The sequence below is a fragment of the Lethenteron reissneri genome, chromosome 32 (assembly GCF_015708825.2).
Source record: "Lethenteron reissneri isolate LAM-NWPU_2019-01 chromosome 32, ASM1570882v1, whole genome shotgun sequence".
NCBI classification, from domain to species: domain Eukaryota; kingdom Metazoa; phylum Chordata; class Hyperoartia; order Petromyzontiformes; family Petromyzontidae; genus Lethenteron; species Lethenteron reissneri.
The window spans coordinates 12467459-12492138 of record NC_083810.1 but is presented as its reverse complement, the minus strand read 5'-3'; the positions used below and the strand labels follow the sequence as shown (position 1 = coordinate 12492138).

General features: G+C 49.6%; 1 protein-coding gene across 2 annotated transcripts in view; it reads left to right on the top strand.

The window, feature by feature from the left end:
- Positions 1 to 6658: 6658 nt before the first annotated feature.
- CDX2 (caudal type homeobox 2) overlaps positions 6659 to 24680 on the top strand; it is a 28613-nt gene continuing 10591 nt past the window's right edge. For both annotated transcript variants that reach the window (XM_061564026.1, XM_061564025.1), the window contains exon 1: positions 6659 to 7532. In XM_061564026.1, coding sequence (XP_061420010.1) covers positions 6812 to 7532 — 721 coding nt within the window. In that variant the 5' untranslated portion in view covers positions 6659 to 6811. The remainder of the gene's footprint in view (positions 7533 to 24680) is intronic.

Genomic DNA, 24680 nt, shown 5'->3' with positions numbered 1-24680 from the left:
GCGGCAAGTGACATCCGAGCTGGTCCTGGGCTCCCTTCTTCCTTCACCAAAAACCGCGCTCGCCGCCAGCGTGGTGAAGTATGGTCAAACAACCAACCACTGCGAATATAGTTGCAGGATGACATTGTCGAGCAGATTAACCAAAGGCTTGAACTGATTGTGAGAGCCCACTTGGCGTAAATGTCCCTTTAAAAAAATTGCACCTCAAGGCCATGCTGATTTGGGGTTCCAAAGTCAAAACGTTAGTTTTTATAAATCAGATTTTTCTAGTTTCAGTAGACTCGACAATTATTTGTGTCAAAAATCAGCTTTCTATCCCTTCTAGACCATCAATACGAATAAGATAAGTTATGATCGGCCGTGTGACGCATGGTTACCCCATTTCGGAATCAGATTGTTTTTATTAGACTGCTAGAATCCGATGGCCTATGAAGCTCTTTTTCGCAGATGTCCAGCAGAATTCGCCAACAAAACAAGGAAAGTCACGTAGGTATGAAATAAAATAAATTAAATCACGACAATTGCTGAAGTGGGCAATTGTTTATTGCTGTGGTTGTCCCACCTGATGACGAGCACTTGTGTTGCGCCCGAAACGTCGTGACTTAATTTAATTTATTTTATTTTAAACCCACGTGACTTTACCGAAAGAACCAAAGAGAATGGATCCCTGCAGTCACGAAAACTTCAAATCTATATTAAAACAAGGAAAGAAAACCTATGCTCACGCACCAACTCCGTGACGATTGCCTTGTGTGTGTCAGTCCTTGGCAGTATGTATTTAGTCTTGGACGAGACAAATTTGCAAAACAGACTTTGTTTGGGTGTCGCCACATCACTGGGCAAGCTTTTGATCGATTTGACCAGTTTTCAAGAGAGTATACCCCTAATAGCGACGCAACTTTATACTCAAGTTTCGTTCAGAATAGATTATGGTTACGAACGGTATCTTGAACCCCCCCCCCCACGTTACAGACAGAGAGGCGGACAGCGCCAGTGCATAACTAACGCGTTTTAAACAGAGACGTAACGTCCCATTGCGTTCTCAACCTGAGCAACATAAAGATGCTGCCATTATCTTCTTCTGGTGCCCTGAAAAGACCAGATGATTTGTATAAATATATAATTATATACTATCATCTTTATCTTCTTGTCGGCGAGAAAAATATTGTACTTTTATGCCTCTCTCTCCATTTGCCCTATGGCTGAAACAGCAACTATTTAATTATACGCATATCCCGTAGTTCAAACTGCTAATATATAGGCTCGCTAATATGTGTGTCCGTGGCTTATATTGGTGGGGGGGGGGGGGGGGATGCGGCTGTTAGCGTGCTCCCGAGTGGTGTAATTCTCATTGTAAATGACGGTGTAAGCACGAAGCCGTTGAAGACGCACACGTGCATGAAGACACAAAGACAAAGTACCCCCGTATAGCCTGAACACAATGTTGGGGCAAGTGCTGTTAGCGAGCACCTATGAAGGCCAACACGACACACGAGGGGGTGGGTGGCCAGTACCACGCCCATTCGCCTTTGTCTCCCCAGTGGCGATGTTTATACACCGCTCCAGGTACTCATTTGAGGCCGAGACGACCCAGGGGAGGCCCAGGACCGGTTCAAATAATCGTAACTGGTGTTGGCCGTGAACGGGAATCGAACCCGGGTCGTCAGGTTCGTAGCGCAGCGCGCTAACCACTACATTACCGCTCCCCACACAAAGACACACACAAAGACACACACACAAAGACACACACAAAGACACACACACAAAGACACACACACCGCGCATTGGACGGACAAGGCGAGAGTGACTTTGCAGTGGCCGTTTAAGAACGTGATGGTTTTAAAGTTCAACCCACCTACGCGATTTAAGAATCGATTAAGTACTTTTTTTCGAGGCATCGTGGTTCACGTAGCGGCCACTAGCGGATGTAGAGGTCACGCGAGTCCAATATGCATTCCATGCTCGAAGAATGAATTTCGGATTTGCAAAGTCGAATTTCGGATGTTCGAGTATTTAAAGACGACATCGGACCTATCCGGATGTTATGATCATTGCCACGATGTACTAATACATCGAGATATCTCGACGCTGAGAATGGTGACGTTTGCCCACTCCACGTGACATCCCGTGACATGCGGGAAGGCGTGGAAGTGTTCTCTGATCAATCCGAAACAAACCAAAAATCCCCGATTTCGTCTCTTTGCTCGATTTTCTGACGAATCTTAAACTGGGGCGCACGTGGCTTTATTGCACCAACAACACGCCACGTGCATTGAACTGCGGGCTGTTTTAAATCCGAATGACTGCCCTTCTCACGCCCCAGTTAACGTGGAACGTTGGGCCAATCAACGTTGGCCCAACGTGTCGGTCGTGGGAGTTGCTCGTCCATTCTTCACTCCGGTCAGTGCGGCTTCAAGGTGGACGGGATTCAAACCAAGGCGCGGGCGGATCAACGTCGCCGTGCGCTAACCGCTGCGCCACCGCTCCATCCCACGTGCATCCCACGTGAGGGACGCGAGCACGTGGCGGTCGGAGCCGGTGCGCGTTGCTGAGCGATCCGAACCTCAGCCTGCGTGAGTTCGATTCCCGGTTGCGGCTGATACCAGCGGCACGCGATATCGATGCAGATTTCACGTCCACCCCCCCACCTCGCTCCTCCCATCACGAACAAGAGCGATGCAGCGTGAAGTGTGGCAATAAAAGCCCGTGGCCGACACGGCGTGACTTGAGGAATTGTATCAGCACTGGGATTGAATAAAGGGCCGGCACGTTATCAATGGAACAAAGTAAAAGCGCAGCGCTGCAACTGCTCGCTCACGCCACTGCTGGTAGAAGAGCGTCCGCGAGAGGGAGCTCTAGAAAGTCACCTCGAGAGGGTATTTGGCCTACTCTTCCACGCCGGCAAGACGTCTTTGGATGGGTGGAAATGCCCACACTTTACCCCACCACACCGCTGGCTGAACTGAGACGGGTGGGTTGGTTCTTCTTCAGAGACAACGTTTCCCGTTGTCTCAGAGTTCTAGAAATTCACCTCGAGAGGGTATTTGGCCTACTCTTCCACGCCGGCAAGACGTCTTGGGAGGGGTGGGAGTGCCCACACTTTACCCCACCACACCGCTGGCTGAACCGAGACGGGTGGGTTGGTTTCTTCTTCAGAGGGCGCGCCTGGAGATCGAATCGAATCGGCGACCCCGAAGATTGCAAGTCCAGAACTGGCATCGCTCACCATTAAACACCTCGGCAGCACCACCAACGCTGTAAAGATGTCAAACTGTTATAGGACAATTAATCGAGTGATTTTCAATGTATTCGTGCCCTGACATTGGTTTATTACACATACAAGTGGAGGCTTGACATTTGAGATGATGATGATGATTATTATTATTATCATCACAGTTATTACACACTTGTCAAGCTCACGCGGTGACCACTTCTGAATTGCCGATGAGTTCTCAATGGTTGTTGCTGTTTGTAGTTGTTGTTGTTGTTATCGTCCATTGCCAGCTGTTAACAATAGTGTCTGATGCAACAGGGGTTATTTACAAACCCCGGGGCTATGACGCCATAAAAGAGCCCATCGGCTCTCAGACTTTATCTAACACGGTATCCATAATTCTCGACTCCGCTTAAACGGATATTACCTTATTAGAGAAGCGTGGATTGTGGGACGCGAACAACGCAATGCGTCTATTGGCGCGTGTGTTGGCTACCCCAGGGGTTGGAAACCCAAAATAATAATACTACCACGAAGAAGAAGAAGAGATAAATAATCATTCAAATTCGGTGAAAGAAAAAACTCCAACGCGATATTTCAGGAGCCGCAATGCACTCTGTGGTGAAGACGGCGGAGGAGGTCCCTCAATGAGCAAACAGCGAGTCACGAAGCAGTCCCTGAAAGAGCCATCGCAGCCGCGGGTTGCCGACCCCTCGACTCACCTGTGCCCCACCACGTGCGTGTGTGTGCGTGTGTGTGTGCGTGTGTGTGTGCATGCGTGTGTGTGTGCGTGTTGTGTGTGCGTGTGTGTGTGCATGCGTGTGTGGTGCGTGCGTGTGTGTGTGTGCATGTGTGTGCGCGTGCGTGTGTGCGCGTGCGTGTGTGCGTGTGTGTGTGCCATGCGTGTGTGTGCGTGCGTGTGTGTGGGTGCATGTGTGTGTGCGCGTGGTTGTGCGTGTGTGTGTGTGTGTGCGCGTTGTGTTGCGTGTGTGCGGTGTGCTCATGTGCGTGCGTTGTGTGCGTGTGTACGTGGTGTGCGTGTGTACGTGTGTGCGTGTGTGAGCGTGCTGTGTGCGTGTGTGTGTGCATGCGTGTGTGTGCGTGCGTGTGTGTGTGTGCATGTGTGTGCGCGTGTGTGTGCGTGTGTGTGTGTGTACGTGTGTGTGTGCGTGTGTGCATGTGTGCGCATGTGTGTGTGCGTGTGTGCGTGTGTACGTGTGTGCGTGTGTACGTGTGTGCGTGTGTGTGCGCGTGCGCGCGTGTGTGTGCGTGTGTACGTGTGTGTGTGCGTGTGTGCGCATGTGTGTGTGCATGTGTGGGCGTGTGTGTATGTGTGCGTGTATGTGCGTGTGTGTGTGCGTGTGTGCGTGCGAGTGTGTGCTACTCAGCCGACACGCAAGCTGCAAAGCACTGAGTGCGATGTGCACTGATGTAGCGCCGTACGATCTGCGTGCAGTGCGTGGCAGCGAAGAGGCACATCTTCCCTATGTATATATAGCCGGGTCCACACCTGAGCCATCATCTGCGCGCGACTTGGTTGCGTGCAACCGAATCGCGTACGTGTGGACGTCTCTGCAAACCAATTGCGAGCGATCGCGCAACCGGTTGCCCAGGTGAGAGACGGATTGCACTATCAAGCGTCGGTCTGCTCGGCGGGAGTTTTTTTTTGTAGCTCTGTTGTTTCGTCATCGCGTGTTGCACTTCGTCGATCTATGATTTGGTTCTTAGAACACTGAACGCGCCGTCTCACTTCATCGTCGCTGCGCAACGACTCGCTCGGATGTGGACAAAGCGGTCGCAGGCGACGGTCGAGTTGCGGCGATTTGCAGTTTCGCAACCGATCGGTGCCATGTGTGCGCTCGGCTTTGGACACAAACTCTGCGGACACGAAGACAACTTAGAACGATTAATATTTGCAAAATGCGAGATAATGTAAAGTATTGTCGGATGCGTCACGTGTTGGCTTGGGGCAGGACGCGTCACGAGAAGGAACGGATGACGGGGCCGCTGGTGGAGTCGGATGGCTGAGTGGCAGCCAGGGAAGGGAGCGCGCCGAATCTGGGACCACCGTGGAGAGATGGAGCCGCAGGAATGACTTTGTCGGTGCTAGATGGAGCGTTGCATCGTCAGGCCGCGAGGCATGATGACGGCTCGGAGAGGCGTTTATTCAGCAGTGGATAGATGATTGCCGTTGATGATGATACACGTTGAACGTGGGCCACGTTTCGTGCGATGTCGCGCTGAGAGCAATTGACTGATGCTGTGTCGCTCTACTCTAAACCACCCCAGAATTGCCGCAGCGTAGGAAGAGACTGCGGCTGTATAACCTTCATCATAAACCGGGTGAGGCACACCGAGAGAAGAGAGTCTGGTTTTCAAGGGAAACTTGGATTACAACGAAGTGAATAAAACACACACGCGCATAAAAAACTGTTGATCACATTTCACGACGATATAACAAATTGTAGTGCATCATAAGACGCATCGGTCATGATGACACGAATCAATCGCATGCAGTTGACTGAAGCTCAACGAGCATGTACCCGATTCAAGTCGCAAAAAATATGAAGTCGGAACTCAAGTTTGGTAGAACTACGATCACCGAACGTAAACTCGGCATCAGAACCATGCCTTCTAAAGGCAAACTAGGAAACGCGTCGAGCCAGGGCGCGTGATCCGCTGTTGATATTAACGCAAAATTGATTGCAACGTGGCGGCTGGGTTGGTGGCACACACACACACACAGTCACAAAGACAAAGACTCCCCAGCATTGCCTACACAGGCTGTTGGGGCAAGTGCTGCGAGTGAGCACACGTGAAGGCTAGCGCAGCGCACGAGCGGAACGGTGTGGTCAGCTCCACGCCGGGCCGCCTTTGTCTCCCCAGGTGCCCATTTTCTGCGGAATATAAAGAAAAGCCAAGACCGGTGACGATATTCGTGAAAAACGTCATCCTTGTGCGGAAATCCAACGCGCGCGCACACACACACACGCATTACATACACATGCATACACGCATACACAACCATCTGTGGACTTTGTTCGCTTGCGAATTACCACTGTGTGTACACGCTCCGCCGTGCGTGCGTGTGCGAGCAAGGGCCGAGCGGGTATGAGGTTAAGGAGGGCATGTGGGCTGGGGGTTAGCAAGGCTGGAGGGAGAGAATGAGAGTCGGCGCGGTTTGCTGTGCGGGTGGGAGGGAGGAGTGGATCAGGGAGGAGGAGGAGGGTGGATGGGTGGGTGGGTGCACTATGAAGGTATAAGAGTAAAGAGTCGCGCTGGCGTGAGTGCTAGTAACAAGGGGCACGAGACAGCACCGCGACACAGCGAGTTTGACGCCGCTCTAATTGCGTGACGTCAGCCCCGCCGCTCATTCGGTGCCTTGGCAGGGGCGACCTCTCCACGCCTTGCCCCGGCGACTTGCCCCGCGGAGAAGATCGGGGAGGCGGGCGAGGGACGCGCGGGCACGCCGAGTACAAGGTGGGCGGAGGGAGGGAGGGTGGCAGGGGGGGGGGGCACAGAAGCGGCCAGCAGATGCGTCGAGCCGGAGGAGCCAGCAGCAGGCATGTGCGTTGTTCCAGCTGAGCGCCAACTACAATGTACGTGAGCTACCTCCTGGAGAAAGACGTCGCCATGTATTCTAACCATATGCGACACTCGGGACTCAACCACCAGAACTTCTCCGCCTCGGCCACGGCGCAGTACACCGACTACGGCAGCTACCACCACCCCCACCATCACCATGCCGTGCCGGACGCGAGCGGAGTGCACGGGACGCACTCTCACCACCCGCACCCGCACCACCACCCGCACCACCACCACCCGCACCACTCTCACCACTCCTCTCACCACCCTGCGCCGCCCAAGCCGAGCTGGCACTCGCCGTACGCGTCCGGCCGGGACGACGTGTGGACGGGCTACTCGCTGGCGGGACAGGGCGTCGCGCCGCCGCCGTCACCGGCACCACCGCCTCCTCCTCCTTCGTCAACCGCCGCTCCGCAGCCTTCGTCGCAGCCTCCCTCGGCAGCCGGCGGGGTGTCCATGGTCACAATCCAGCAGCAGCAGCAAAGTACTCCGTCTCCTCCCAGCCACATGGGCGCGCCGTACTCTCCACCGCTAACGGACTACAGCGTGGCGCAGCAGCAGCAGCAACAGCAGCAGCAGCAGCACGCGCACTCGTTGGGGGTGCACGTTGGGTACCTGCCGGTAATGTCCGGGGGGATGGGCGGCGTGCAGGGCGAGGAGAGCTCCCCGGACAGCGTGCGCAAGAGCCCCTACGACTGGATGCGGAGGAACGTACAGCCCGCGCCAAGCATCTGTAAGCATGACCCGCCGTGACACCGCGACACCGCGACGCAGCCGTGTGACGCCTGACGGGGCGAGCCGAGGAAGAAGTCGGCTCGTGCTGTAGTGAGTAGAAAGGTCATTGCCCGAAACGTCAGATAATGTCTTCTGTTGCGAGGTAGTGTATGTACAGGTTGTGGTGAACGCGCAGGCGGCGTGCCTGTGTTATTCACATAAACGGAGTGTTTACTTCGGAGGAATTATTTCCATCATCGAGTTTGCATTTAAACGTGTGAGAAATGTGTCACGTTATGAGTTATTCGAATCAAACTCGGGATGGGTTTATTTTTAAATTCGGATTAGCTGCACAACATGTCCACGGGGGAGCTGTTCGTCTTTCGCGTCCACTCGTGGTGCCGTGTTCCGTGGCGCTACGCGTCACATTTGACCGTGCCGCGATGTGACTCGCTATGTGACACGCGCGGTTTGTTTCAGATTAAAATGCGTCCTCAACGCATTAATGAGACAAAATGCAAACGGGGTTCGTACATGTTGGGTTTTCTATGGTTGTAAATGCGTATACATTTCAATCCGTCCGAACGATTTTTTTGTTTAACAACTGCTTTCATGAGAATCAACGGAACTTATTTTAAGAAAAAATAAGTTAATTTGGAAACAATGGAAGTGCTGTTAGTAAGTACTGTCAGTAAGTACTATCAGTAAGTACTGTCAGTAAGTACTGTCAGTAAGTATTATCAGTAAGTACTGTCATTAAGTACTGTCAGTAAGTATTATCAGTAAGTACTGTCAGTAAGTACTGTCACCACGATGCTTGCTCTTTCTACGCCAAAACGCGCGCACATTGCATCGGCCAAACATCTCAATGTTGGACTCTCATGAAGGGAATAACAAACAAAGTCTTCGTAGGACTTAGCGAGACTTTCCCCGTAAACAAATAACACATTTAACGTTGTAAACGTATCACGAAGTGACATCCTTCCTTTTTCTCGATGGTGGGTTTCCGAGGCATCAGTTTCGCACCGCTATCTGTCCGCCCGTGTCTGACCCTAACTGCGCACTTACAAAAAAAACTCAATTTAGAGCCTTTGCAGGAAATCAGTGGTTAGTGAACGCGGGCATATTAAAGCGGCCGAGTACAACGAATTCGCGTTCACGCGTGTGCTGCCAACTCGAGTTTTTTTTACGATGGAATTGTCAAGGCCAGAAATCAGTTACCGTTCCATAATTATTTTGATCGAATTTAAGAAAGGAAAAAACGAACGTAGTTGTTCAACTTCACCTGCGAATTCGCGTACGGGTTTCTGAGCGTTGTGGGGATTGTGGGCTGGAGGAGGATGGGGGGGGGGTGTTAGGCGCGGTGGTGTCATTGTTAGCGCACTGTGCTATGAACACGGATACCTGTGTTCGATTCTCATCTACAGCAGTGGTGAGTGATATCTAAACAGGGCTTAGGCGAACTCACCAAACCCACTTTCTTAGCCAAAACGAAGTTGCCAGCGCGGTGATCTGTGTGGTCAAACAGCTACCCCTCCACCAACCATCGATATGCCTTCACCCAACAGCAGATTGATTGACTTAGCTCTGTAAATCACTAATTCACAAATATACACAACTGTTCTCCCCCGAGTTGATCAATGAAGGGCGTGATAGCGCGCGTTCGGCACGACGCTCCTCCGTACGTGCAAATGTAACGGGACACAAAGCGTTCCCGCACGTGCTTTCGGAAAGAATTAGCAACAAATATATCTCTACACAAATATATATTTCAATACGATTTCACGAAACGGATACGAGGCGGTGGGGGCGCGCGTCCGTAAGTGTGGCGAGCTTGCGTCGGGGACGCGTCAAACAATCGCGCACGAGTGACGAAACAGCGAGCAAAGTTCTAGATTTGAAGCTTTCGTGACTGCAAGGATTCACATTCTTAGGTTTTTTCGGTAAAGTCACGTAGGTAAAAAAATTTAATTAATAAAAGTAAAATAAAAATAAAATAAAAATCACGACGTTTCGGAGGAAACACAAGCTTCCGTCTTCAGTTGGAACCGTCACAGCACGACTGCTGTATCACTTGATAAATAAAATAAAAATCACGACGTTTCGGAGGAAACACAAGCTTCCGTCTTCAGGTGGAACCGTCACAGCACGATTGCTGTATCAAGTATCGTGCTGTGACGGTTCCACCTGAAGACGGAAGCTTGTGTTGCCTCCGAAACGTCGTGATTTTTATTTTATTTTTGTTTTACTTTTATCAATTTGAATTTTTTACCTACGTGACTTTACCGAAAAAACCTAAGAATGTAGCGAGCTAAGTGTCCCGCAAAACAATAAAACCCCGACAAACTCTGCGCCGGGCCTTGTCATTCCTGAGGCTCATCGACAGAGTCAGGACAAAACGCTGCCCATTTACAAGATAACCCGTAGGCTTTCGCGACCAATGTTATTCATAATCAACGTTTTTGAGTTTAGATCGCGTTATTTATAAATGTGTCGTAACCCTCCACCACCCGACACGGCCAATCAGTAAAAATGATGAGTTAATGAGTTAATGATGACGTCACCCTGCTGCTGCTCTATATAAGAACGGGAGACACAGCAGAGCCTCACCATTCTGGCGAATTGCCCGATGATGCTGGTTGCAATTACCAGCGAAACGTCGTACTCAAATTGTAAATGTTGTGGCTTCAACACACCGGTGGGCTAAAGCAGTGAACTATTTGTCTTTGTCAACGTGACACATTTTTTACTGATTGGCCGTGTCGGGTGGTGGAGGGTTACGACACATTTATAAATAACGCGATCTAAACCCAAAAACGTTGATTATGCATTTACAAGATGTTATTGACACTGATTATGGAAGGATATATCGTGAGTACTGTTGCATTGTGGTCGCAAGATGAGTTGTTAAATACAGTCTAGCTCATTCGCGCGTGACTTTATCACTCGTTTAAAAGAAAAACACGATGTTGACATTTAGCTCATGAACATTTCCATCATGCGCAAGACACGAATAGCCATGATTGATCCACTGCTGGTTGAAGGCCTCACCAATGCAGTCATTACCATCTCTCGCGGTCTCAGCAATGCCGTACATATATACCACACGGTTAGAAAACAATATTCTAAACATTACGTATGTTTTAATAATTATATTTACTCAAGAGTTATAGGTTTATTATGTTTCGTAAATACATCCTATTTTCGTTTATGATGTTTGGACGCTTATCGTAGATACTTTAAGCAAAACAAATCTAACAACATTAAAAATGCTAAGTATATATGTACAGACCATCTATTTGACCCTATATTTAACCATGGTTATGCACACGTATCATCAACTGCGCGTTGGCAGTGTTGCCCAAGAACACATTAAACACACAGCAAATCCATCGCATTATTCATTAACACTGCTTCGATGTACGTATATATAATAGTCTGACGTTTCGGTAATGCCCCTTCTTCGGGGCAGGTTACACACGTGAATTAAGCAACAGCCCTTTTCATAATCACAGCGGCGCTCCAATAACTCCGAGACCCGAGGTGAGCTAAGAGTCTGAAGGTCCATGCCACTCGAAGTACTGTGCGAAAGAGGTTCAACGAATTTGCGAGCGATAATGTGAATCCATGAAACGCAGTCCGCTCCTCCTCTGCGTCTCTTGCACGAGGAGCGAACGTCCTAGGACGGACATCGCGACCGACGTCCGTCCGCAGTTTTAGTCGCGGGCCTGTTGCTGACCTGACCGCTTTTGCCTTCGTCGCAAGATTCGTTGCGAGGTGGACGTCACCAACGATGTAAGCGCACGAGAGTCATGCAGCACGGCCGCGTTGTTTGTTTACAAATGCCGCGACCGTCAATAGTAGCCTTTAGATAATCTGTTCAGTAGATGCCGCGTCGAACAATTTTTTTTAAATATATAAATGTTAGTCCATCACGCCAATCGGCCCTTCCAGACTCGCGTTAACCAACGGCGTTTTGTTTAAAGCAAAATACATTTTGCGAACCGGTTTTGGCATGTCCGGTGGTCATCAGCAGCGTCGGGCGCGTTAAACAATCAATGATTGTCGATGGTGAGTGTCACCTCTGTACAGCACGGGGCCATCAGCGCGAAAGAAAAACTAATATTGATGAAAACAAAACAAAGTTACAACGAACGGAGATTAGAGTCGTGTAGATTACATCTTTACAAATAAATTACGTTATAACCATAACATACAAATGGTATCATTGAATTTAGTTTTGTTATTTGCATGACACTGAACCGAGTTCACCCGCTCTGTACGGTTGGCATGTTGTGTTAACATGCGCCTGCCTAGGACACTCACCTAACGTGCGATGCATACAGCTACTGACGATTCACTGAGTTTATGCATTCAACACCAGGTGAACCACAACTGGGGTTTTACTGCCACTTTGAAGAAACACATGTTCTGGACATTTCGGCAAACTCGTCTTCTTCAGGAAATCATTTGCCAGGGACATTGATTCATTTTTGTTGTTGTTGCTCTGTGAACCCCGCAATGCTATTTTTGAGTCACTGAGTTATTTGTGAATAGGATAGAATGCATATGCACTTAGCATGCATGTATGCAAATACGATTACGTAAACATATGTATGTATAACTCTACTATGCCAGGTGGATTGTTACATCGCTAGGGATCGTATGAGATGGCGACGGCTTGGGAAGGCCTTCATCTAGCAGTGGATCGATCATGGCTGCCGATGATCATGATGATGTCTGTACACAAAAGACAAACATCCCCTATGTAGCCTTTCGGTTGACTTTTGTGGGCACGTGCTGTTAGCGGGCACCTACGAAGGCCGGCACAGCACGCCGATTTGGCGGGTGGTCAAGACCGCATTCGGTACTCATTTAAGGCCGAGTCGACCGAGGGGGAGCCCAGCACGGGTTCAAACATTCGTCAAATTGGTCGCGAGCAGGGAATCGTCGGGCTCTGAGCGCTGTGCGCTTTAAAGTCCTGCAACCGCCGCTGCTGCCCCACAAACAAAGTCAGCCCCCCCCCCCATGGTACGAGTGCACCCATCACGCTACGTGACACTCCCGTCGATATATCGCAACGTGGACAAACACGCGACGATTCCGCTGAAGGGAACAACGTCGCTAGGTTGTGGGGAAGAGGGGGGGGGGAGTGTTCCACGTTTCTCACCAGCCGGTGCTGCGGCATCATGACTAATAGCGCTTTAACGCAGCTCAAACACTCGATAAGCGCCGTGCAACTTTACAAGGCCGTGTTCACACGTCAGGCACCGGCAGATAGGCGCGCGACACGCCGCAGTGCAATCACCGGGGAGGCGGTGGCCTCGATCAACAAAGCGACTCTTTCTGCTGCCCTCGTTTGTTTAATGCGTCCGTAGCCCCGCACGTGGGTGCGTGCGTATGTTTCTCCACGTACGCGTCGTTCAACAATTAGCGCTATTCATGCCCAGCGCCACGGGTCTCGGACGTGGTTCGATGTCTTCGGGGACGTTATGGGATTTTTCTTTATTTCTTTCTTCTTTTCAACTGCCGGCGGTGATCATGATGATCACCATCATAATGAAGAATAATTATTATTGTGATTCTATTGGTCGATTGGTGAGTCTCTAAGAACGACTTGGGCACGTGTCTAACGTGGTGTTATGTTATAGCCCGCACTGACTGCCCAAGTGTGGTGAAGTATGGTCAAGTGACGTCCACGGCTTGTCGGGAAGGGCGGAGGCAGCGCCTTTCCTCATCCAGCAGTGGATTAGCAACAGCGACTGTGCCTACTGATACTCATAATAATGATAATGATAACAACACATGCACATACAATATAGATGAAAACGTAACAAAACACGAGCTTGTACTTGTTTGAATGTAGTCATAATGCATTCTACTAAATGATGATGTATTCTATTCTATTTAATTTACACGTGTTTTATACGCAATTGATTGTATATTTATATATAGTGCGTGTATTTTAGATGTTGTCCCAGATAACGTATTGAGTTCGATATACAAGATACAGTACAGTATACCCCCATTCACGTCGTATCGTGATATGTAGCTACTGTGCATCATATACAGGAAAGTTCTACATAACGAATGCACGTTCTAGACAATACAGCAGCATTCACTAGTCACTCTGTCATATCCCGCAGTGTTAAGGGACGTCGCTTATTGTAGCGTAATATCTCAATTAGCCGGGGCATCAAACCATCTGTTGCGCAGACCGGCAACGCATACCACCCCACTTTGACCACTCCTGTTCAGATGCGGTCTCGTATTAGAAGCGACAAAGGCCTACATCCAAACCGTGTTGTATGAATATATATACATTTTTAGAGTGTAACTATATAAAAGCGTAAAGACAACTCTATTTACACGCAACACTAATAATTTCCGTCAGCAGCCTCCAGGAGCGATGTTCAGTTCCGGCAAAGGTATTCTCTCGTCAGGCTGGTTTCGTCTCTGTAGGTGTCATCAGCACAGATGGCATGCTAAACAGATGCTGCTGGGGTTTTGTTTTTGTGTTACGCCGTAGGCTGGCAGCGTTCCGCGCACAACACTTAAAACGATCACGTTTAACGGCTTAAATAAATGCCTTCTGCACATTTCACGAATGTGCATGCACAATTTTTTTCATTTGTCAAGGCGCCCTTCCTCCCCTAACCCAGCTTAAATATACGCTGCCAAGCTTGGTGGTGTTCATTCAGACGCTGTCTTTCCGACAGACCTGTTCTCCACCTGAGGACGGCTGCTTGCGTTGTAGCCGAAACGTCGTGAGAATTTTATTTTATTGTTTTATTTTTATTATTTTATTATTTCCCTTCTACGTGACTTTACCGAAAGAACCAAGAAGATGAATCCCTGCAGTCACGAAAGCTTTAAATCGAAATTTAATTATGTTTTATTATGTTGTATTTTTTTATTTTATTATTTCCCTTCTACCTGACTTTACCGAAAGAACCAAGAAGATGAATCCCTGCATTCACGAAAGCTTTAAATCGAAATTTAATTATGTTTTATTTTTTATTATTTTATTATTTCCCTTCTACGTGACTTTACCGAAAGAACCAAGAAGACGCATGCTCAATGTTGCGTTGACGTTGAGACTCGTGTGGACGGCGCTGCCGGGTTTCGGAGCTGGGTTCTGTCAAAGTCGGAAGCGTCGTCGCAATATCCGCTCGAGAAACGTCTGAGCGGCGCTCTGGGGCAGAGCGGCTCGCCAGAAATGACGACGGCGGAGGAGGGAACGCGCACGCCCGACAGGGACGATGTCCATCGCAGAATATTGGAGCGATGAAAGCAACATCGATAGACGCACTCGAATTGCCGCGCCTTCATCCAGCGGTGGAGTGAACATGGCTGCTGCTGATGATGTTGCTGATGATGATGTTGCTGATGATGATGATGGTGTAATCTGTCACGTGCCGCGTGAGAGATGATGTCGAGTAGGCGGTCAGTGAGGTCGCGTCTGGGCACATTCTCGCTCTGATAATGCGATGGCGATTACGGATAAACGGATTTAAAAATTAACCTCGATATTAATGATTACTTGATTTTTTTCTTCTTCCATCCCTCTGTTCGTTGACGACGATGCAAGTTTTGATTTTGATGACTGCGAGCTTTCCGTGACGCGTGCCTTTAATTAAACAGAGATAGCGGAGTGCTTATTACGCGACATTTACATTCCGTGCGTGCATTGCGAACGAAGCTCGTGCTACGTGGAGTGTTCACTCCAACTCATGCGCAGATGTATTGATTAATATCGATTATTTTGGCTCACCGTAGTTCTAATAGCCCTTTGTCGATCAATCTCTGGATTAAAGCATCCCCACGCAGTGGGCGGTGATGGGGTTGTTTCACCATACTTCACCATACCTCACCACGCTGGTGAGTAACAGTGAGTTACAGGCAGCGGAGATCCTGGACCCGTTCAGATATCATTCGCCACTGATGTTGGCCGTGGTCGGGAATCGAACTCATTTCTTCCGGGAGCATAGCTCAGTCCGATACAACCACGCATCAAGCCTCGTGCATCACAACCGATGTTCGTTTCTCGATATGCAAATTGTATGCAAATCGCGAATTTTGCTGCTAATTTGCGGGAACAAAATATCACAAAACGAGACAGCGAACACTGCGCAAGTGACGAACAGTACAAACGAGACGACGGAACGCACGCGTCGTGTGTGTAATTGGTTCACGCGACCGCTGCAGAAACTCGAGGTGCCAATTTCAGCACCCATGTTCACAAAACATATCGATTATTGGATTGAATGACGAACCGCGGCAAGTAAGAGCATCTCGCGTGGAATGAATCGTGATATGGTTCAGCATCTTCATCATCATCATCATCATTATTTTTCGATTTAAAGCTTTCGTGACTGCAGGGATTCATATTCTTGGTTCTTTCGGTAAAGTCACGAAGAAGGGAAATCATAAAATAATAACAAATAAAACATAATAAAATAAAATTCTCACGACGTTTCGGCCACAACGCAAGCAGCCGTCCTCAGGTGAAGAAACAGAGCTGTGAAGAAACAGAGCTGTTTCTTCAGACGCTGTCTTCCCGACAGCTCTGTTTCTTCACATGAGGACGGCTGCTTGCGCTGTGGCCGAAACGTCGTGAGAATTTTAATTTACTACGTTTTATTTTTTTCATTTTATTATTTCCCTTTTACGTGAATTCACCGAAAAAACCAAGAATATCGTCATTGTTGGCAGTCGCAATCAATCCGCTGCTGGATGACGCCTCCCCAGGCCGCCACCATCTCTCGCGGCCGCATTGCACCCATCACCCACGCACGCGAGCGAATTTCATTGCTCCATCTCCTCGGCGTCTGTTCGGTCACTTGCTCAATATATCTATCGCTTCGTGATGGTCGACTATCAGGGCGGTAGCGGTGGAATAGCTGAATCGTTTAACCCCGAAACTAAAGCCATACTTCCCCAGAATCTCGCTCTTACCCCCCCCCCATCCCCTCGGCCCCCCACGGTATTAACATCACAAGGCGCCCTATGACAGTCGAAGCGGCGAGTCAAAGAGCGAGACTCAAAGCGAGGAATAGGAACCGCTCACAATCAAAGGCGGACCGACCCTCCCGTCTACTGCATTCGGCCACGCCCCAACCACCCATCCCACCCATCCCACCACCAACCCCCAAACAATCGCCTTCCCCCTCCCCACCCCTCCACGTCCCCCCCACACCCCACATCCCTCCCCCCGCCGCCCGCCGCCGCGACAACAAAAGATTACAAGTGCGATTATTTACAATTACAAGCGACTCTTAAACAAGAGCCGGCGCCAAGGGCCGCTTCAAAGCGGCCACGCTGCCGAGCGCGATGCAGAGCCGAGACGCGCGTGCAGACCCCGAAGAGACGGGAGAGGTGGGAGGAGGAGGTGGTGGTGGTGGTGGGTGGGGGGCCCTCGGGTATAACGCACGGCCAGATGGGGAGGGAGGGAGGGGGGGGCAAGATATAAAACACGGCAGATGTGTGTGGGGAGGAGGAGGAGGGGGGGGTCAGTGATGGTACACGGCAGATGGGGGAGGGAGGTTCGGTATAATGGTGCGTGGCACGTGGAGCGGCTTCGGCGATGATAGACGCCACGAGCTGGGGGCTGAGTGTCGGTGTTGCGTCTTGCACTCTACGGGACCACTCGACTAGCGCGGTGGTGGTGATGGTGGTGAATTTTGATATTTCGTGAGATTTTTTTTGGGTGGGGGGTGGTGAATAAAACGAACTACTGTCTCGTTCATCAATAGTGGGGGGCAAGGTGGTGGTATGGATTATGTTTGTACGATGTTGAACTTCTTTCGCACCCTACGTAGCCAACCGCGCTATTCAGGCGACGCGGGGGAAAAACAACACCCTCGCCACAAAGAGCATTTCTGAAGAAACGTTTCGGCGTTTTAGTTAAATTTTTATGCCAATCATTGGCCCCAGGTCTCGGCTTTTGGGACCCTCTGCTCCGTTGTGGGTTGAGTGTTTGGCATGATGTGAGAAGTCACCGATTAGCACGGTTGGCTACTACGCACGACGCGAAAGAAGCTCAATATACATCCAACATACACGCGCACCGGAGGAAAGCCACCACTCTCTCTCTCGAGCGAGACTCAAGAGAGAGAGAGAGAGGATAATGATGATGCTATACTCCTTCATCTATCTCCTGGCCACTTCACAACACCTGGGAAGTCCTGGTGGTCGCCCATCCAAACGCCACCCATGCTCAAGCCTGCTTAGCTGTTTTGAGATCTGACAAAAAAAATCGGGCGCTTGAAGAGTGATGTTTGGCGTAGTCACCACGTGAATGGGCCTCGATCTGGCATTAAACATAGGCATCATTTCTAGATTTGAAGCTTTCGTGACTGCAAGGAGTCATACTCTTAGTTCTTTCGGTAAAGTCACGTAGGTAAAAAATGAAATTACAATTATTTATTTTTATAAATTTGAATTTCATTTTTTACCTACGTGACTTTACCGAAAGAACTAAGAGTATAAGCATCATTACAAACCACGCGAATTGATTGCGAGCGATGAGTATACACGCGATCTGTGGCCCTGATCATCATCATCATCATCCTCACCCCGCCCGTGATCAATCCACGACCGGAGGGGCCTCCCCAAGCGGCGACGCACATTTTTGGCTTGAACTAATAAATCACAAACCGAATGGAATGCGGGGTGGTCGTTTCCTCTGCCGCCTCTCTTGCGGTGCCTTGCAGATCGTTGTGTGCGTGGCCATGGCTGACACGACGGTGGTGGTGGTGGTGATGACTCACTCTCTGCATGGTCATCACGGGGGAGTGTGAATCAGAGGACGGCTAGGAGAGTAAGACGAAACATCTTCTTGGTTCTTTCGGTAAAGTCACGTAGAAGGGAAATAATAAAAACAATAAAAATTAAACATAAAAAAATAATTATCACGACGTTTCGGCCACAACGCAAGCAGCCGTCCTCAGGTGAAAAACAGGTCTGTCGGAGGATGGCTGCTTGCGTTGTGGCCGAAACGTCGTGAGAATTATTTTATTATGTTTTTTTTTTATTTCCCTTCTACGTGACTTTATCGAAAGAACCAAGAAGACGAAACCCTGCAATCACGAAAGCTTTAAATCGAAATTTAAGACGAAACAGTTGATCGAACATGAACAATACTCGGTAGCTTTCCTGGTTGTCGAAGATTCTCCGCTTGTGTTACGTCGTCAGCGAGGCTTTTGTCGGCTTTCTATCGGCTTGAGCGTCACGCCACACGGCAGGCAAATGTCTCGGGTCCCCCTGACGATGCAGGAGGACGTTACACGAAGTGTCGTTGTCTCGTGCGAGACTTGCAAGCAACGCAGGGCAATTGCCACCTGAGCCTGCGCTGCGAGTCTAACTAATCGGCCACGTATTGCAACAAACTTTGCCTATTGTCTTGTTGTTTCTCTTATAGACACACGCTCAACGATGTTGGTCGCACGCTTTCAGCTTTCTAACCCTTCTAGAACATTAGAATGGAATGACTGGAGATCGTCCGAACAAGTCATACTTATTTTATTATTTGAAGGGTTTGCGTGCCCAATAGCGAACTATTCGTGTAAATATAAATGTGTCATAATGATAGTTGCTTTTTTTACCCTTTTATCTGGCAACAAAACTGACACCTTTTTTTACAAGGAGTCATGTTTGCATAGACCACAATACCTGCAGTCGTAATGCAAACAAAAAACATAACTCTGATAATGTATGTACTGTCCTTGAAGTTGATTGGTCCACACCCGAGACAGCTTTCCTTAGAACCCAGTCTCACATTTTCTTCTGGCAAATGAGGTTCCAATGGTATAAATGTGTCGTTCAACCCGCCACCACCCAGCACAGCCAATTAGTAAGGTTTGTTCACGTGACAGACCTTACTAATTGGCTGTGTCGGATGGTGGCGGGTTTAACGACACTTTTATATTGACTCGATGTAACCCACAAACAAACCTCTATTATGGATCATCTTGGTCGCGAAAGCCTACGATGTGTTCAACTCTTAGTGGAGCTATTCACATGGCAAGTCTCGACACTGGTCATCAGAAAATATGTTCGAAAATGTCGAAGGTATCGTCATTAGGTCTCATGGCGTGTAAAAGTGCAGTCTCCAACAACTCTTAGTCCCCTCTACCTCTCTCAACTCTCTAACTGTGTGTTCTGATGAAGGGCTATTGCCTGAAACGGCACCTGTTTTATGTAGTTGTTGACAAATGTGTTCATTTTTTTACATGTATAGTATTAGATTAGCTGAACGCCGCGTTCTCAAACAGGGTTTAGCCAAGCGACCCGTTGTTTTGTGTGTGGGCCGCAAATGTGAGAGCATTTTGTGAGTGTTTTGTGAGTGTTTTGTGACTGTAATCTGCGACAGTAATCTGTGATTGTGATCTGTGATCAGTGATCTGTGACTGTGATCTGTGACAGTGATCTGTGACAGTGATCTGTGATTGTGATCTGTGATCTGTGATTGTGATCTGTGATCTGTGATTGTGATCTGTGATCTGTGACTGTGATCTGTGATCTGTGACTGTGATCTGTGATTGTGATCTGTGACAGTGATCTGTGACTGTGATCTGTGATTGTGATCTGTGATTGTGATCTGTGATCTGTGACTGTGATCTGTGATCTGTGACAGTGATCTGTGACTGTGATCTGTGATTGTGATCTGTGATCTGTGACTGTGATCTGTGATCTGTGACTGTGATCTGTGATTGTGGTCTGTGATCTGTGATTGTGATCTGTGACTGTGATCTGTGATTGTGATCTGTGATCTGTGATTGTGATCTGTGACAGTGATCTGTGACTGTGATCTGTGATTGTGATCTGTGACTATGATCTGTGACTGTGTTCTGTGATCTGTGACGGTGATCTGTGATCTGTGACAGTGATCTGTGTATGCCACTGCCCCCCACGAGGTGTGAAAGGGTCACGGCGGACATTCGCAGCTGGAAGTAGCAGCGCGCGTCGTCCTGTGTGTGGCCTGTAGTGCGTGTGTACGTGTGTGTGCACGTGTGTGTGTGTACACGTGTGTGTGTACATGTGTGTGTGTACATGTGTGTGTGTGTACATGTGTGTGTGTGTACACGTGTGTGTGTGTACATGTGTGTGTACATGTGTACATGTGTGTGTGTGTACATGTGTGTGTGTACATGTGTGTGTGTACACGTGTGAACGTGTATGTGTGTACATGTGTGTGTGTGTATGTATGTGTGTGTGCACGTGTGTGTCCGGTAGCGCGCTGCGCTACGAACCCCGGGCGAACCGAGTTTTATTCGCGCCCACGGCCCCCAGCACCAAATTATCTGCACCTGTGCTGGGCCTCCCCTAGATCGACTCGGCCTCAAATGAGTACCTGGTGCGGTGTGTAAACATCGCCACTGGGGATACAAAGGCAGCCGGGCTTGGTCCTGGCCACCCACCCCCTCGTGTGCCGTGCCGGCAACAACAGCACTTGCCCCAACAGTCTGTTACAGGCTACACGGGGGATCTTTGTCTTTGGGGAACGGTGGCGTAGCGGTTAGCGCTACGCTGCGCCACGAACCGAGTTCGATTCCCGCTCACGGCCAACACCCGTGACGATTATCTGAACCGGTCCTGGGCCTCCACTAGATGGACTCGGCCTCAAATGAGTACCTGGTGCGGTGCGTAAAAAAACATCGCCACTGGGGAGACAAAGGCGGCCGGGCGCGGTGCTGGCCACCCAACCCCCGTGCCGGCCTTCACAGGTGCTCGCTAACAGCACTTGTCCCCGAGCGTCAGCAAAGGCTATCGGGGGGATCTTTGCCTTTGTGCGCGAGTACAGAAGAGGCAATGCGATGTGGATCTTTTGACTCATTGTCATGGAGAGAAAGTCGCGTTGCGTTGCTCTTTACACCATCCTCTCTCTCTGTCTCTCTGTCTCTCTCTCTGTCTCTCTCTCGCTTGGACTTCTTGTGTTGCTGTTCAAAAGACGCAACAGAGCTGCTGCTGCTGCGCTTGGAGGCATGTCCGACGTTTCTCTCCACGCGCTTGAACGGTCCTAATCTAGTCGCGGCCGGAAAGAGAACAAAAATAAACGACATCTACGTTGATGTCAATTGCACAAGCAGGTGTTTACACGTTGCTCCGGGAGGTACCGGTCCGTTACTGTACTGAACTTCTATGTCCCCGCGGGCTATGCTCCCCACCAATGCCAACCCGCTCTGACCATCGTGGTGAAGTATGATACAATAACCCATCATTTAGTAGTGTTAAAAAAAATCAGGGAACCTATTGATGTGGTCGCGGCTATGTTGTAGCACTTGGGCCAACACGAACTCCACAGCACGCTGCGACACATACTACACATCCATTGCTTTATGACAGTAGTTATTTTTTGGGGTTTTCATTGCACCTATAAATAGAGCACAGACACGGAGATAGCGAGATAACGGACAAAGGCATGAGAGATAGATAGAGAGATAGCATCGGAGCATTGACCGGGGCGACGTCTGCGCGAATTTACTGAACACAAAGGTCGAGCGACAGAGAGAAGCCGCCGCTGCTGCTGCTGCTGCTTCTTCTGCGTCGTCGGCGATACGAGACGAAGCCAGAGGGGGGGGGGGGGGGGGGTGGTGACGGCTTCGACCGCGCGCCTCTTGACGATGACTTCTTTGCCGGAAGAAGGAGGAGACGTACGAAGTAAAAAGGCGAGAGCGAGTCGGTTGTAGTGGCGTGGGGGTGGTGGTAGATGTCTCACTCGACTCGGCACGCAAAGGGGTCGTGAGGTCGAACCCAGTTCCCTGACTATTGGCGATGTCCCGTCGTTGTTTATTTTGGGAGTTCGCGTGTTTTCTCTCTCTCTCTTTCTTCTCGTGGTGGTCGCGTGGATTTTTCTCCGAGTTCCTCTCCGGGGTTCGCCCCCTCCACCTCCACCCGTCGAAACAACACGCGGCGTTTCGATGATGTGGCTGTGCCGAAACATTGCCACGTGTGATGATGATTCCAGCCACGTCGGTGAGCTATCATCACGCGTGGCGAGGTCGCGTCTGTGAACGAGTCAATAGCTCAGCGGGCTTTACCTGGCAAATGCAATAGTTTGATGAAGTATTTTAGTTTCACATCGTATACAGGGCGTACTTTCGTCCAGAACTTTCCGGGGCTGAGCTCCTGAAAATATACCTCGTCCATCAACCGCTGTCGTGGGGTGGGGGAGGGAAAGGGGAGTGGGTTATTGGGGCTTGAGTCAGAAAACATTCCACGGGAAATGTGCAGTATACCGTATTAGCCGTGCTGTGTTAGAGAGATCAGCTATGAACCTGGCCACCTCTAAGTTCGACCACTGGCCACGGTTAACATCTGTGGCGAGTGATTTCTGAACGGGTCCTGGGAATCCGCCACATTTCCTGCTCTCCTCCTTCACCAAACCCGCACTGGCGAGCGTGGTGAAGCAGAGAAAGAAACACACTCGGTTTTGAATCCAGGAGTAGATTGACAAATGGCTGTACAGATAATTCCTGTAATAATATTGTACCGTACTACGATATCGATACACACCGGCGGTGTAACTATGGATCGAATTGATTAGGTATTGCCCTGTGAGCCTCATGGCTCACAGTGCTATACCGAATAAATGAAACTGAAATGTAAAACTGAATAATGTCTGAAGCATTACGATGTATGCATGCATCGAACTGCGTGCGTACGAATAATAATCTATAGATTCCTGCACTGTATATTGCATGTGGTGAATTCATGCGAATCTGTCTAGCCTATCGCGCAATTGCAATGACAGCGATGAAGATGAACACATGGCTCAGAGAAGAAACGGAAATGACAGACACCCTAATTGCGTGGGAGAAGCAAGTCGACTTTGACAGGACACGTCATTGATAGGGCAATGATCGAGGGACGAGGCTGGTGCGAGGCAACGGCGGCCACGGAATAGGAACGCTTCGGAGATGAAGGGCATCGAAGGAGATGGAGCGATGAAATCAGCTCGTGCAAAGTGGCTCGGTGCGGATCCTTCGGTGGTGGAATTGCGAGAGTTGGCAGCAGCTTGGGAGTGGACTTCCACCAGGCAGTAGATTGACCGTGGATGATGGTGACGATGATTCAAATTGTTTCCGATCAGTTGCACTGCCTCCTCGGATCGAGGCATAATCAGAATAAGAATTTACATTTGTAAGGCGCATTTCACCCGTAGATCACAACGCGCTCCGCATGTGGAACAGCACAAAATAAACAGAACCTGCAGGGTTAACGGCCGCAACTGTTTGGGGGGTAAAGGTCAACTTAAAGAGGCGAGTTCTTTTTTTTCAAGACAGACTTTAATATATCTAACGACTGCGGTTGTCTGATTAGCAAAGGCAAAAAAAAAGTGCTCCAAAGCTTGGCAGCTGCACTGGCGACATCGCGATCACCCCAGGAAAACGAGCTTTGTCATGTGTGCACGTTGAACTTTGATTTAAAGCTTTCGTGACTGCAGGGATTCATATTCTTGGTTCCTACGTGACTTTACCGAAAGAACCAAGAATACGTTGAACTTCTTTCGCACAGTACGTAGGCCAACGGTGCTACGGCCGCATCGCTCTCTCGGATAATCTTTGGGAGGTGAGCGAGGCAGAACGAAGCAAAGTGCCGACTACACCGAGCATCTTCTTGTTTCCTCTGATCGTAAAAAAAAATAAGCCTGGTGTTGTCCTTCAAACGGGTGACCGCCAGGCCCTGCCAGGTGCCGTAGTAGGCACGGGGTGGGGGGGGCAGTTGGAGTGTCAGGTGGCTCCATCTTCAGGCTCCTCCGGTGCCCTTCCCACATGAAGCCAGTCGTTAGCGGTGCTGCTCCAACTTCGCAATTGCAATGTCATTTCTGAAAGGCGGCGGGCGGGCGGGGTGGAGAATAACAGTCTTGAGAAAATGAGCGCGCTTGGACACGGGCCCAAGGACGATCCACTTGCGTACGACGAGGTGCTAAGAGCCGCTGTCGCGTGCGCGAGGCGATGAGTCCGACTCAACAGTCACGGAGAGCCGCGGTCGGATTTCACTCCGTAAAGAGCAGGCACTGTTCTGTTGCATTACGACTTGCAAATATTTGCCCCCCGTCGCTTGCGACCCAATGAGCAAGTCACCAGGAATGTGCTCGATCTCGTCACATCTCCTAAGCAAACAAGATTGAGCCTGGGCAACCCCTGAATGTGTGACCACACAT